General features: G+C 45.5%; 1 protein-coding gene and 1 long non-coding RNA gene across 4 annotated transcripts in view; one reads left to right on the forward strand and one right to left on the reverse strand.

The window, feature by feature from the left end:
* Positions 1-15,367, reverse strand: part of STK10 (serine/threonine kinase 10) — a 118,530-nt gene that overhangs the window by 7,703 nt on the left and 95,460 nt on the right. The window contains exons 13-18 of the mRNA XM_032403706.1: positions 14,556-14,648; positions 11,777-11,906; positions 9,910-10,034; positions 8,720-8,908; positions 8,131-8,256; positions 5,595-5,708 (exon numbers count right to left, since the gene is read on the reverse strand). Of these exons, the coding sequence (XP_032259597.1) occupies positions 5,595-5,708; positions 8,131-8,256; positions 8,720-8,908; positions 9,910-10,034; positions 11,777-11,906; positions 14,556-14,648 (777 nt within the window). The remainder of the gene's footprint in view (positions 1-5,594; positions 5,709-8,130; positions 8,257-8,719; positions 8,909-9,909; positions 10,035-11,776; positions 11,907-14,555; positions 14,649-15,367) is intronic.
* Positions 5,615-11,619, forward strand: LOC116632106. Of its 3 annotated transcripts, none has more exons than XR_004299336.1 (4): positions 5,615-5,733; positions 6,734-6,805; positions 7,225-7,295; positions 9,997-11,619. It is a non-coding gene; the product is annotated as an uncharacterized LOC116632106 (long non-coding RNA). The 3 variants fall into 3 exon arrangements; XR_004299338.1 differs by having other exon boundaries at positions 10,021-11,619; XR_004299337.1 differs by lacking the exon at positions 7,225-7,295.

A 15,367-nucleotide genomic window follows, 5' to 3' on the forward strand; every position in this document is an offset into this window, starting at 1 on the left:
TTACATTTCCACCAACAGTGCACAGAAGTTCCTTTTTCTCGGCATCCATGTCAATACTTGTTATTTCTTGTCTTTTTAATATGAGCCATTCTGACAGGTACAAGGTGATACCTGCTTGTGGTTTTGATTTGCATTTCCCTGATGATTAGTGATGTTGAACATCTTTTCATGTATCTGTTGGTCAAATGTCTGTCTTTGGAAAAATGTCTATTCATGTCCTCTACCCATTTACTGTTGGGAGTTTTTGGTGGTTAGTTGTTTAAGTTCTTTATGTATTTTGGATATTAACCCCTTATCAGGCATATCATTTGCAAATATCTTTTCCCATTCAGTAGGTTGCTTTTTCATTTTGTTGATGGTTCCCTTTGCTATGCAAAAAGGTTTTTAGTTTGGGGTAGTCCCAATAGTTTATTTTTGCTTTTGTTTCCCTTGCCTTAAGAGACATACCTAGAAAAAAATACTACTACAGCCTATGTTAGAAAAATTACTGCCTATGCTGTCTTCTAGGATTTTTGATTTCAGGTCTCACATTTAGGTCTTTAATCCATTTTGAGTTTATTTTTATGTGTAGTATAAGAAAGTGGTTCATTTTCATTCTTTTGTATGGCTGTCCAGTTTTTTTTTCCCATTGTATATTCTTGCCTCCTTTGTCATAGATTAATTGACCATATAAGTGTGGGATTATTTCTGGGCTCTATTATGTTCCACTGATTTGTGTCTATTTTTGTGTCAGTACCATACTGTTTTGGTTATTCCAGCTTTGTAGTGTATGTTGAAATCTGAGATCCTGATACCTCCAGCTTTGTTATTTTTCAAGATTTCCTTCACTATTTGGGGCCTTTTGTGGTTCCATACAAATTTTAGTATTATTCTAGTTCTGTGAAAAATACTGTTGGTATTTTGATAGGACTGCATTGAATCCTTTGAGCATATGGACATTTTAACAGTGTTAATTCTTTCAGCCCATGAGCATGGAATATCTTTCCATTTGTTTTTGTCATCTTCAATTTTTCTTTTTTTTTTTTAAAGATTTTATTTATTTGACAGAGAGAGACACAGTGAGAGCAGGAACACAAGCAGGGGGAGCGGGAAAGGGAGAAGCAAGCTTCCTGCAGAACAGGGAGCCCGATGCAGGGCTCGATCCCAGGACCCCAGGATCATGACCTGAGCCGAAGGCAGACGCTTAACGACTGAGCCACCCAGGCACCCCATCTTCAATTTCTTTCATCAATGTCTTATAGTTTGGTTGATTCCTAGGTATTTTATTCTTTTTGGTGCAGTTATAAATGGGATTGCTTTCTTTTTTTTTTTTTTTTTTTTTTTTAAGATTTTATTTATTTATTTTTTAGAGAGCGAGCCAGAGAGAAACAGCATGAGAGGGAAGAGGGTCAGAGGGAGAAGCAGGCTCCCTGCTGAGCCGGGAGCCCGATGTGGGACTCGATCCCAGGACCCTGGGATCACGACCCGAGCCGAAGGCAGACGCCCAACCATCTGAGCCACCCAGGCGCCCAAATGGGATTGCTTTCTTAATTTATCTTTATTGCTACTGTGTTATTAGTATATAGAAATACCACCAATTTCTGTGTATTAATTTTATGTCCTGCAGCTTTACTGAATTTAGTACTTCTAATAGTTTTCTTTTTTTTTGGTGGCATCTTTAGGGTTTTCTATGTATAGTATTATGTCATCTGCAAATAGTGACAGTTAAAAGGCATCCAAATTAGTAAGGAAGTATTTAATCTTTTTTTTAGCCCATTGCTGTGGCTATAGGAGTCTCACTACTATGCTGAATAAAAGTTGTGAGAGTGGGCACACTCTCCTTGTCTTATTCCTGATCTTAGAGGAAAAGTTCTCAGTATTTTACCATTGAGTTATGTTTACTGTGGGTTTTTCATATATGACCTTTATTATGTTGTATGTTCCCTCTAAACCCACTGTAGTGAGAGTGTTTATCACCAACAGATGCTGGATTTTGTTAAAGCTTTTTCTGCATCTACTGAGATGATATGACTTTTATCCTTCATTTTGTTGGTATGTATCATATTGACTGATCTTGCATCCCCAGAAAAAAATCCTACTTGATGATGGTAAATGATCCTTGTTGAATGTGGTTTGCGAATACTTTGTTCAGAATTTTGGCACTTTGTTCATCAGGGATATGGCCTGTGGTTTTCTCTTTTTTAGTGTCTTTGGTTTTAGTATCAGGATTAATTCTGGCCTCCTAGAGTGTACTTGGAAGCTTTCTTTGCTCTTCTATTTTTTGGAATAGGTTGAGGAAAATAATCTCTTCTTTAAATGTTTGGTAGAATTCACTGTGAATCCATCTGGCCCTAGGCTTTTTTGTTGTTGGTGGTAGTTTTTTGATTACCAGTTTCATTTCATTCCTAATAATTGGTCTGTTCAGATTTTCTATTTCTTCCTGATTCAGTTTTAGAAGATTGTTTCTAGGAATTTATCCATTTCTTCTAGGTTGTCCAATTTGTTGGCATATAATGTTTTGTACTCTTCTTTATAATCCTTTATATTTCTGTTGTGCTGGATGTTCTCTTTCATTTCTGATTTTATTTATTTGAGTCCTTTCTCTTTTTTTCTTGATAGACTGGCTAAAGGTTTATCCATTCTGTTTAACTCTTCAGAGAAGTGGCTCTTGGTATTCATTGATTTTTTTTTTCTATTGGTTTGTTAGTCTCAATTTCATTTGAAGCTCTAATCTTTATTTCCTATCTATCTTCTATTAACCTTAGGCTTTGTTCTTTTCTAGCTCCTTTAGGCATAAGGTTAGATTATTTATGTGAGATTTTTTTGTTTCTTGAGATAAGCCAGTATCACTATAAACTGTCCCAAAGATTTTGAATCATTGTGTTTTCATTTTCATTTGTGTCCATTATTTCCAGTCTCATACTGTTGTGGTTGGAAAAGATGCATGATATGATTTCAGTCTTCTTAAATTTATTGAGACTTGTTTTGAAGTTCACCATCTTTTGTGGTCAAGTTTCATGGCACCCCAAAACAGTTATGATAGTAACATCAAAGATCACTGATCACTGATCACCATAACAAATAATAATGAAAAGTTTAAAATATTGCAAGAATTACCAAAATCTGACACAGAGACATGAAGTAAGCAAATGCTATTGGAAAAATGACACTCTATATATATATATATACACTCACCATGGGGTTGCCACAAACCATTAGTTTGGGGGGGGGAACACAATTGTCTGTGAAGTACAATAAAACAGGTATGCCTGTACTTAATTTAAAGGTTGGCAACTTTTTTTTTTCTTTTAGATTTTATTTATTTATCTGAGAGAGAGTGCACAAGCAGGGGGAACGGCAGGTAGAGGGAGAAGCAGGCTTCCACTGAGCAAGGAGCCCGATGCGGGGCTCAATCCCAGGACCCTGGGATCATGACCCAAGCTGAAGGCTTGGTCAACCGACTGAGCCACCCAGGCGCCCCAAGGTTGGCAACTTTCAAAAAAATGTTGAGATTTCTATATGTTGGCCAAACCTAACACTTGTAAGCCAATTTCAGCTTGTGACCTCTGCTATAGGAATAACAATTTAATTATCATAGCTACCACTTTCAGAGCAGAGAGGTTTAGCAACTTGCCCAGGGTTTCACAGCTAGTAATAGGGGAGTCAGGACTTTATTGCATGCCTGTCTTACTCCAAAGCCTGTGCTCTGAAGCACTACTCTCTCATACCTACCACATATAGTCATCTATATGAGTCTGTAATCTTTTTTCTGTAAAGGGCCAGATTATAAATATTTCTGTGAGGTCTCTGTCACAACTAGTCAACTGCCATGGTAGTGCAAAATCAGCCAGAGACAATATGTAAACAAATGAGCTTGGCTGTGTTCCAGTAAAACTTTATTTACAAATATAGATGGTAGGCCAGATTTGGCCCATGGACAATAGTTTACTAACACTTGCTTTAAGGGAAGAAATGTTATCTACATTTTATAGCCCTAAAAAGCGAGGTTGAAAGGGAAGACTTGTCTGAGGCCATATTCTGTGTTAACTGACACCCAAGCAACACTTTATTGCCGCTACCAGATATTCTGTACTTACTTGAAATAAGTCTGAATTTTTCTAAAACTATTCTATAGTGTACAGTCATCTCCCCTGCCCCTGTATAGCTCAAGACTGTAGATTATAATGCAAGAGTAATATCACTTCTGGTTCAGTGTTCCAACAGTAACCCAGATAGCTAATGACAGACGGTTCTACGTAGAGTTCTGCAAAAAAGGACGCCTGGGTGGCTCAGTTGGTTAAGTGTCTGCCTTTGGCTCAGGTCATGATCCCAGAGTCCTGGGATCGAGTCCTGCATCGGGCTCCTTGTTCAGCGGGGAGTTTGCTTCTCCCTCTGCCCCTCCCCCCTGCTTGTAGTCTCCCTCTGTCTCTCAAATAAATAAATAAAATCTTAAAAAAAAAAAAAAAGAATTCTGCATAATAGCAGCCCCACAGGCAAAATCCAGTGCAGCTCCCCAGACATACACTGTGGTACCTCCTCTAAATCCAGGTGCCCTGGAAATAATGAGGCAGTTGCTAGAGGCAACGTGATCATTCATTTTCAAACTCTCTCGCAGGATGTGCCAAGGATATAGAACACCCATGTAAGAGAACCAGGTGAACATTTATTTCCTGATACCAGAGTCAACCTGTGTCAGCAGGAGCATTATTGATTTGAGTGTCAAGTATCAAAAGTCCCAACAGGCAGTGATAGAGAAAATGATAAACATGAGCCTGCTAAGAGGAAGGTCTGGGACCGTGGCCAGCTTCCAGACAAAAAGCTCCATTAGCACAGGTACGGAAGTCTCACTTCAAGGACTTCCAAGGCCATTAGACAGCTGAGGTGGGCAGCTGCCTCTTGTCCAGAACACAGTTAGAACAAGCAGAGCTGATGTATGATGGCAGAACAAACCTCAGGGCTTCAGGATACCTGATCAAGGGCAATTAGGGGGTAAGCTCTCTCCTCAGAGAGTTTAGGAGTGGAAGGAAAGGAGTATGTCCTTGGTCTGTTCTATGGGCTGGCTAATGACTTTTTGCATCACACTATACAGTATTTATACAGTATTCACATCCACTTTACAATTGACTGCACTGAGGACCTGTGATGGTTAATTTTATGTGTCAACCTCGCAAGACATGGTGCCCAGTTGTTTGGTCAAATACCCATAGAGATGTCATTGGGAAGGAACTTTTAGATGTGATTAATATTTAACTCAGTAGACTCTGAGTAAAGTAGATTACCCTCCCTAATCGTCTAGATTACCCTAGACGAGGGTGAGCCTCGTCCAACTAGTTGAAGGCCTTAAGACTGAGGTTCCCCTAAGGAAAAAGGAATTCTGCCTCCAGACTGCCCTAGGACTCAAAACTGCAACATCAACTCTTCCCTGGGTCTCCAACCTGTATCCTGCCCTGCAGATTTCAGACTTAGCAGCTATCCATAATCGTATGAGCCAGTTTCTTAAAGTAAATGTATAAATCCATATCTTATTTATATCTGTATTCACATCGTAGGCAGACACCTGTGGCTCAGCATGGAGAAGAGTCTACCACCAAGCCCACAAGCCCAGACATGGTTACCTTTTTGCGTGGCCGAAGCTTGTCCCGCCATTCCTTCAGGTTCTGGTTATGGCTCTCATCTAGAGCCTTCAGCTTCTGGGTTTCATGTTCTACCAGGAGGTGACACTTTTCATTCTGGAACAAATTCCAGGCAGAACAGGTAAGAAACTCAGAAGGCAGAGGTGGAGAGGGCTGAAACGTACCTCATGCTGTAGTCGTGACGGCACCAGCATTATATTCATTTCTTATTTCTTCTCCTTGATTATAATTTATATGAAACTCTATAAGTACATAGATACCAAGATATGCCTGGAGGAATATTTCAGAATATTCATGTTAATAGTTCTTATTATGTGATGGGATCTGCAGTAATTTGCAGCTTTCTTCTTTGTGTTTTGCATTGTTTGAATTTTTCAACATGAACGTATATGTCACTTTAACAAAACTATAAAACATTAACAATAAATAAAAATAAGTCCCCTAATCCCACCACTAGAGGCAAACCACTGCAAAAGTTTAGATGTTCTAGATGTTGTTTAGCTCACCCTGTATATACATTTCTGAAACCTGCTTCCCCCAACCCTTAACATTATAATGTAACATTTCTACAAAGAATTAACATTGTTCATAATCATTTTTAATGCCTACAGAATATCCCACAGTGTGGATTCATCAAATTTACTTAAACATTCCCCTATGTCTGGTCACTTAGGTTGCTCTTAATTTTCACTATTTTAAATAGCATTGTATTCATGCTTTGGACTGAATTGTGTCTCCCCAAAATTCATATGTTGAAGCCCTAATCCCCAATATGATGGTATTTGGAGGTGGGACCTTTAGGAAAAAATTAAGTTTAGTTGAGGTCCTAGGGGTGGGGCCCTCATGATGGGATTAGTGTACTTAGAAGAGACACTAGAGGGGTTGCTTTCTCTTTCTCTCTGCCATGTGAGGACAGAGCAAGAAGGCAGACATCTGCAAGCCAGGAAGAGAGGCTTCACCAGAACCCAACCGCACTGGTAAGCTGATCTTAGACTTCCAGGCTCCAAAACTGTGAGAAAATAAACTGTTGTTTAGGTCACCTAGACTGGTATTTCGTTATGGCAGCCAGAGTTAAGATTCGCTATATATGTAATTTTCTGTATTGTATGTCATTTCTTCAGGAGAAATTTGTAGTAAGGATGAGGACATGGACCTGACTGAGACACTCCCAACATTACCGTTCTCTCTCTGAGGTAAGTTATCCATCTCACAAAAGTTACTTAGAATTTCTCATAGGCAAAAGGGACAAGTCCCTGTTGATTCCTCACAGAGGATATAAAGCAAGGGGCAAGTCCCTTCATCCAGATGCCTCAACCTATTGGGTTGGAAGAGTGAAACCCATTGGGGGATTTTCATTTTGGGCTTCTGAGAGTTTAGAAATCGGTTTAGTTAGAAACAATACTCCTAGCAGCATGGAGTACCTTTGACCTGCCAGGAGCTGGGCCCCTGGGACTTTATTAATGCTCCCAGTAACTCCATGAGGCAGGGATGGGAAAACAGATGCAGAAGGTGAGGGGGTTGGCTAAAATTCACACAGCGATAAATGGCAGAGTCCCTACCTGACAGGCTTCAGCGCCTGTCATGTTTTCTCCACACCTCTCTGCCTCTCCAGAAATTGCCAAATGGATCCAATAGCCTGACCAATTTCCTGAAATCAGAGGTTTGAGTCGGCCCATCCCTCAGGTATGGCAATGCCTTGCTCCACCACAAGGGGGCTCCAAGTACCAGCTCATGGGGTGGCGCCCCTCAGGCATGGGGCAAGCTCAGGAGTCAGGAATCTTGAAGCGGTCAGGATCTCCCTGGGGAAAAGGGACACCAAGATCAGGATACCCTTCCCTGATCTCAGTGGGAAAGCTTTGAGCCTCTTGCCATTAAGGATGATATTAGCTGTAGGTTTTTGTGGGTGTTCTTTGTCAAGTTGAGGAAGTTCCCCTCTGTTCCTAGTTTACTAAAAGTGTTATCATGATTGAGTGTTGGGTTTTGTCAAATGCTTTTTTGCATCTGTTGATGTGATCATGTGGTTCTTGTTTAGTTTGTTGATGTTCTGGATTACACTGATTTTTGAATGTTGAACCAGCCTGGGATAAAGCCCACTTGGATTCTTTTTATATGTTGTTGGAGTCCATTTGCTAATATTTTGTTGAGGATTTGTGCATCTGTATTTACGAGAGATAGTGGTTTGTTGTTTTCCTTACTTATAATGTCTAGTTTTGGTATGAGGGTAATTGGGACACCGTGTTCCCAAGACACAGTGATGACCAAGAAATCCAGCAGCATGCCACTGCCAGGCCCCAGGCAAGGCACTTTCAGTCAGTTATCTCATTTACAAAGTAGGAATTCCCACCCCCACCCCATACCCATTCACAGCCTGGGAGGGGATGGGATTTGGCCAACATTACACAGCAGGATGGAAATGGTTTTAGCCCAGGCTCCTTTGATGAGAGTCTTTGGTCCCTGAGAGTGGACTGCCTTGAGGGAAACTGAGGGAGTCGAAGAAGGGGGGCAGGGAGGGCTGTACCTGCAGCTGCTGCAGCTCGTTCATGTTGCTCTCACACTGTGCCATCATGTCCCGCATCTGGTTCTCGTGTTTTTGCTGCTGCTGCAGCCGCTCCGACTTCTGCCTCTTCTCCTCTTGCTGGGAGAACTGCAACAGAGAGAGGGTGAGCGCCTCAGAGGGCCACAGGCCTGGCCGGGGGACCCACCTCCACCCGTCAGAGGGGCTGCTTTGTGCACAACCCGAGTTGTGCCCTACAGCATTCAGGCTATGCCCTCCTCCTGAGCTGAGACCCAGGCTGGTGGGGACACAACACTGTGTTGTTGGGACATGGGCCAACGGCCACCGACTCCACATCCCCAAGACACAGGGGTGACATGCAGGGGGCGTCTTGGTAGACGAGAGGAAGGGGTTTACCAGCAGAGGAAGCTGCAGGACTGAGAACCAACATCCGAAAGGGAACGTGAGCAAGCTTCCTCGTCTGTCCAGCAGAGCGGGGGGGCTGATGAGGGTGTGACTGGCACACCCGGTGCTGCAGCTTGTATTTTCTATTCCCCCAACCATATAAGGTTCAGGCCCCACCAAACCTGCAGCACACCCACAGGGCCCCCACCTGCTTGATCTTCTCGCGCTGCTCAGAGGCACTGCCCGCGCCGTTGATGTGGAGGCTCTTCTTGTACATGGCCATGCGCGTCTTGCCCTCGCTCCTCTGAATCTTGGGCAGCCGTGCTTTCTCCTGCTGCTGCCGCACCTTCAGCTGCTCCATCATGCGCTGATTGTAGCGCTGCATCTGCTCCCGCTCCTGGGGGGGATGGCCAGCCGGGCCTGAGGCCACGTGTGCTCTGGGCCCCGGGGGGTGTCAGGAGAGGCCCAGGGCTGCCACACTCAACTCAGGAGCCCAGGACCCACGGGGCCCCGAATGCTCAGCAGAGCAAGGCTGCTACCATTTTACTTCTACTGTTCATTTTTAAAGTGAGAACAGAAAATGTTACTTTTTGTTAATGTTTTGGATTTTTACCTTCTAAATGCCTTCCTTCTCGTATCATCTGTGGTGGCAGGCCATTAGAGCTAATACCTCAGAGCAAAATGTACACTAACAGGAACGGTTCATCATTCTTGATGGCAGGTGTCAAAAGTCTTATTAAATTTGAGTTTTTCCTTCACCTAATACCTATTTGTATTTCAGAACTTGGCATGGCCATCATCTCCTCCAAGGAGCCTCCCCTGACTTCCTAGCCGGGGTGGGCACCCTTATTAGAGCCGCCATAGCCCTATGCTGACTGCCACCATTGCGTTTAGATTAGGAATATAATTACCCACTGACTGTACATGCACCCCTCGGCTTGTCTGTCTCTGTGCCCACTGAGGGGATCAAGCCAAGACAGACAATCACACAGAAGTAGAGGGTGCTCTGGCCACACAGAACAGGGGCCCTTGCCTGGTCTGAGGGGGTTAAGGAAGGCTTCCTGGCAGAGGTGGTGTTTAAGTTGAGACTTAAAAGCATTCTGAGGGAATGCATGTGAAAGAGAGAGATAAGGGGAAAATGGAAAGATGAGGGAAAAGGGAAAAAAGTGAAAGACACACCCTAGGGAGTGCATGAGGGAGCTCCCGTCTGCTGCCCTGCATGGTCTCCCCTATTCCTGGCCTCCCCATCTGAGGCAGGACATCACAAGAACCTCCCCGGGCCTCACCATGACCAACACCTGGTTCCTCTTGGGAGCACAGCTTGTATTCAAGGGGCGCCCCGTCACGGCGTGGCCTCACCGCCCTACCCAGCTCTTTTCGTGGCAGCCCTCTCCTCACCTTCTCGTGCTTGCGCACCAGCTCATGCCGCTGGAGAAAGTACTGGTCTTTGAGCTGCTGCTTCACCAGTTGGTGCCTCTCCTGCAGGTGATGCTCCTCCATTTCCCACAGGGCTGCCTCCCGGTCTGTGGAGGATGAGGCCTAATGAGATGCTAATGGCCAGAGCCCCACTGGGCCCTGCCCTGCATCAGATGACAGCTCCCAGGAGAGCGGTACACCAGGAAGTGACTGGAATCCGAAGCCAGAGAAACCAGAGACCTAGGCTGAAGCCCAGCTCATTCACTGGGGTTTGGGACAGGTGGTAAACCCTCTCCAGGCCTCCACTCCTGCCTCTGCCAAATGGGTACAACCACACCACAGAGGGAGAAACGTTCTTGGGAGACATGTTTATGTTCACTGTTTCTTAATGGGCAGGTGGGAAGGGCTCATGAAGCCCCATGAAGAGGACAGGACAGCCCTCTTGTCACTATTTCCTCCTTTGGAAAATGGGGGACACCTCCTTGGCCACTGCATGTCCCTTATATATACATGATTGAGACAGAAGTATCTGGCATTTTATCACTGGAAGTCTATTATCTGATCCTCTGCTCAGCCACAGGGAGCTGGTGTCAGATGAAGACCTCATGCCCTGCAAGACAGAGCGGGCTGTGCTCAACCCACTAACAATGGTCAGTTTACTGCACTGCATTCCGATCTGTGAAAACCGGTAGCCGCCCACAGTACATCAGAATGGTGATTTGGCTTCCTGATCAAAATCAGAACCACTGCCCCACAAGTAGGGTGGTTCTTCTTGACATCATGGGACAAAAAAAGAAAATGCAGGCTTTCCTGAAACATCTATGGCTCCTCAGAACGTCAGAACATGCAGGACCCCATTTTGCTGGCCCGCACCCAAGTACTGAGGGGTCTACACTGCTCAGCTGTGTGGGCCATCACAGCGCTAGCTTAGCTTCATCGTTGTGTCAGGAAGCCGGAGACGGTGCTGGTACCCTGGCCCTATGTCTTTTACCTCTTCACGACAGGCTGCACCGTTGGCTCAAAAGCCCACAGGCGCCACACTCAAATCTTCACCCATCCAACTGTTTTACATGTAGCTCAAACAACAGATCTTTGGCCATTTAGAGCCCCACTTGCTTTGCACACCCCCACAAAACTGCACCAAACATCTGCTAGGCAGAGATGAGATAAAGCCAGGGCTATAGAAAGACCCTAAGGACTGCTGCCCTTCAGAGCTCTACCCTAGGACCCCCTTGCTGAGTGACCCCATCCAGATACAGAAGCCCTCCCTCCCCAGGAGTTCCTCTGCCCTCCCTCTGGGAGTGGCCCACACTGGGGTCTCCGGAAGGTCCCGTGCTGTGAGGGACCCGCCGGCGTGCAAACCTGTCAGAGCCCCACCACACCAGGGTGGTTAGGAGCTCAGCTTCAAGAGGAGACCCGCGGTCAAGGCCCACTCTACCACCCATTAGCCAAGCAACCCCTGCCAAAGCACAGTCGCTCTGCAAGCATCCGTTTTCTCGTCTACAAAAATGCCTCGTTGCATTAAGGTGAAGATTCAAGGAGACTGAGCCATGAAGACTGGCACACGGCCTGGCAAAGCAGTCACTCGATATACGATAGCTCTTATAAGGGGCTCAATACTGTCCCCACTCCCGGCAGCCTGTTCACCCGGTGTACTTACTTACAATTTCTACCCACCCTAAATCCCTCCCTCCCTTATCAGGAGTGATGCTGGTGACAACTGGTATCTGTGCCTCAGTACTGACTTCAGTGGGGGTTGTCCCCATGTTTCACTCTGAAGGATGCTGTTTGGTGTTAAGATGGAGAAGAACCTAGCAGTTCCTAGCAGAGCCCACTCTCTGGCACCCACCTCGAAGGAGTTCCTGCTTCCTAGTGAGACACTCGCGCTCCTTGTCACAGATCTCCCGCCTGTTGTCAGCAGTGATCTTCTTCATCGCCAGCTCCAGGTCCTCCTTCTGCTTGGCCAGGAAGTCCCGGTCCTGTGTGGGAGAGAGGAGAACAGACCTTTAGCGCTGGCCTCGGCGTCTCACCCTCTACCGTTACTACAGAAGAAAAGTCATCACGAGCAGCAGAGAGAACATATATGGGGAAATGTGAGACTTAGAGACACGTCAACCAATTGTGGCAAGTGCACTTTATGTGGACCCTGATTCAATCAAATTGTAAAAAAGAAAAAAATGAGACAATTAGAAATGTAACTAATGATTCAACTGCAAATATGTCAATAAGTAATTATTGTTAAATATTTAAAGGTTTAGGTACGTTTGTAGTATTGTGGATTTTTTGAGAGATACATACTGAGACATTTACAGGTGAAATGACAGGATATGTGGGATTTGATTTGAATTAACACAGAACGGTGGGGGAGTAAGGGAACATGAGTTCATAATTCCTGAGATCAGGTAATAAGGGGGTTCTGTTTGTACCTATTTCTGCCTGTATTTTTAATTTGCAATAATAAAGAGTTAAAAAATTAAAATTTAAATACTTTAGGGAACACATAAGCAAAAACACAAATCCTATCACCCAGGAGTAGCAACTGGTTTGGGGGTATCTATACAAACATGTTTATGTAAAAGGACTTAGAGATTTGTACACCCATATTCGTAACAGTATTATTCACAATAGCTACGGGGGAAACAACTCAACTATCCACAGACAGAGGAGTGCATAAACAAAACGTAGTATAGATACACTGTGGAACATTACCCGGCCCTGAAAAGGAAAGAAATTCTTACATGTGCTACAACATGGGTGAATCTCGAGGGCATGTTAACTGAAGGAAAGCAGACACAAAAGGACAAATACTGTATGATCCCATGTATAGGAGGTCAGATTCATGGAGACAAAGTAGAATGGTGATTGCCAGAGACTGGGGGAGGGGTATCATGGGGTGTTACTATTTATTCAGTAGTAGTTTCAGTTTTGCCAGATGAAGGGTTCTAGAGATGGGTGATGGGGATGGTTGGCACGATGGTGTGGATGTACTTAATACCATTGAACTGTATGCTTAAAAATGGTTAAGATGCTAACTTTTGTTGGGTCTATTTTACTGTTATTTTTAAAAATTAAAAATACCTTTCCATGTCATAATGTAATCTTCTATCAAATGAGTTTTAATGGCTGAAAATATTTCATGGCCCAGGTGTACCCTAGCTTATTCACCCAATACCTAATAGGTTGTTTCCAGGTTATCTCTATTTTAGGTGGTCCTGCTCCTCACACTCTGGTAGCTAACTGTTTGTAAACCTCTGTGATGATTTATCCTCAGGACTAGTCTCTAGAAACAGAAAATCCAGGCCAAGAATGTGCACATTTTTGAGGCTCTTGATGCCACTGCCAAAATGGCTTCCTTAAAGAGCCAATCTGCTCTCCCTTTGTGGGGCTGGGGGCCGTCTTCCCCACCCTCCCCAGCCCGGAATTCTTCTTCTGATGATAGCATCAAGGGCAGGTTGTAGGACAGTATGATGGTGTCCTGGAGAGAACATTAAGTCTGGAGACAGACTGAGTTTGGGGCCGTGCCCCATACTGCTAACTCTGTAGAGAGTCACCTCCCTGAGCCTTAGTTTCTTCCTCTGCAAAGGGAAAAACGAACAGCACCTACCCTGGTAAGCCATGAATGCTAAACCGGAAAATATACAAAGCATTTTTAAGGGTACATTTGGGGGCAGAGGAAGCAAAATGTACAGACTCCATAGTGGGAGGAAAATGAGTACGTGGTCTGACAAGGGCTACAAACAAGGCTGGTGAGGCTGGGGCAGAGGGGACTGAGATGAGGTGGGAGAGGCTCTCTGGAACCAGACCCACTGGGCCTTATAAGCACATGAGGCGGCTGGTCTTATCTTACGGACAGAGTGGGAGCCACTGAAGGCTTTCAAGACACAAGGCTGTAGGGGGAGAGTGACATGATCAGATTTGGGATTCCTGTTGATCACACTGGCTGGTGGGAGAGAAAACTGTAGGAGAGGAAGCAGGGAGACTAGCTGGGAGGCTACTGCAGCAGTCCAGGCAAAAGATGACCATAGCTAGATAGTCACAGAGATGCAGACAAAGTGAAGAGATCCAGAGACAGTTTGGAGCTTAAAAAAACAAAACCAAAAAAAAAAAACCAAAAAAACCACAACCCATGCTTTAGGAGGTGACAAAGGGTTGGAGGGAAAGGAGGTGTCAGGAATGACAATGACAAGGCTTCTGGCCTGACGCAGGATGGAGGACAGTGCCCCCTCAGAATCCGAGAACAGGGCCAGGCCTGGGAGATCGTGGGTTTGACATCTGAGATTCCAAAAGATGCCAAGTGGGCAGGTGGATGTACTGGGTTATTCAAGGAGATATGACATACGAAGAGCCCTAAGACAAGGCAGGAGGCACTAAACGCTTTGGAAGAAGTAGATGTAAAGGGCTGGGTGTCCAGAAGCCAGGGAGCTCACTTCTAGCTAGAGTGAGAGCAGTCAAGGAAGGCTGCCTGGGGAAGGTGCTAACAAGGAGAGGCTGGATTTCAGCACTCAGAGTGAGAGATGGGTATGCAAGGGGCAAGGCATGGGCATAGACAGGGGGAACTTGATCATTCAGGGTCTCAAACCTGGGACTCTCCAGCCCCTCTGCTCCCCGACTAAGGGGCAAGGACTCACGAGAAGCTGCTTTTTCTGTGCGTGCTCCTCCATCTTCTGCTTCATGCTCTCCTTCCGCTGCTGCCTGGGGAGCTTCTCCACCTCGTTCTTCACCTGCACCAGAAACAGCGGAGAGTGGCAGGGTCAGGCTCCCTCCTCACATTTCCTAGAAAAGAAGTCTTCACCCCTGAACTCCTGGGTCAGGGAGACCAAAGACAGGGTTCAGCTTTCTAGACACTGGCCCCCAACCCCTCTCTCCACCACGCCCCTCAGACAAGTGGTCCCCCCTGGCCTACTCCTGTCTGCTGCTGGCTCCGGTTTTGGACTCGCCCGGAGCGAAGAGGTGCTGCTTTTGCTGCTTGCTAGCCAGCCCCCTTCTGATGGTGGCACCTCCATTTCCCTTAGGACAGCCTTTCTCAACCTTCAGACATTTTCTTCCTAATCACCCGCCCCCAGGAAATAGTAATCCCACAGATAAACTATCAATCTGTTAAACCATTATAATAATCGAAGCTATTTTTTAACCCCTCAGGGGTGCTAGCTCCCTGGTTCAGAAGACACACTTCAGGCACCGTCTCCTCAGCTCCTGAGGTTCAGGTGGGGCTGACAGCACCCGCCCCCTCCATCTGGCTCGAGGCCGGGCACATGACGCAGGCTGTCAGTCGCCATATTCCATGCCCCGGCTTCAGGGACTGGTTCAGAGATGAGCATATGACCCTCGCTGGGCCAGTGAGAGCTTTAGGATGTATGCCGGAACTATCGAGGAAAGCTGCTCTCTCTCCTCTGGGGTTGCTAAACGGGGAGGATGGAGGCCACGGGGGGCCACCCTGGAG

The sequence above is a fragment of the Phoca vitulina genome, unplaced genomic scaffold, assembly GCF_004348235.1.
Source record: "Phoca vitulina isolate PV1807 unplaced genomic scaffold, GSC_HSeal_1.0 scaffold6, whole genome shotgun sequence".
NCBI classification, from domain to species: Eukaryota; Metazoa; Chordata; class Mammalia; order Carnivora; family Phocidae; genus Phoca; species Phoca vitulina.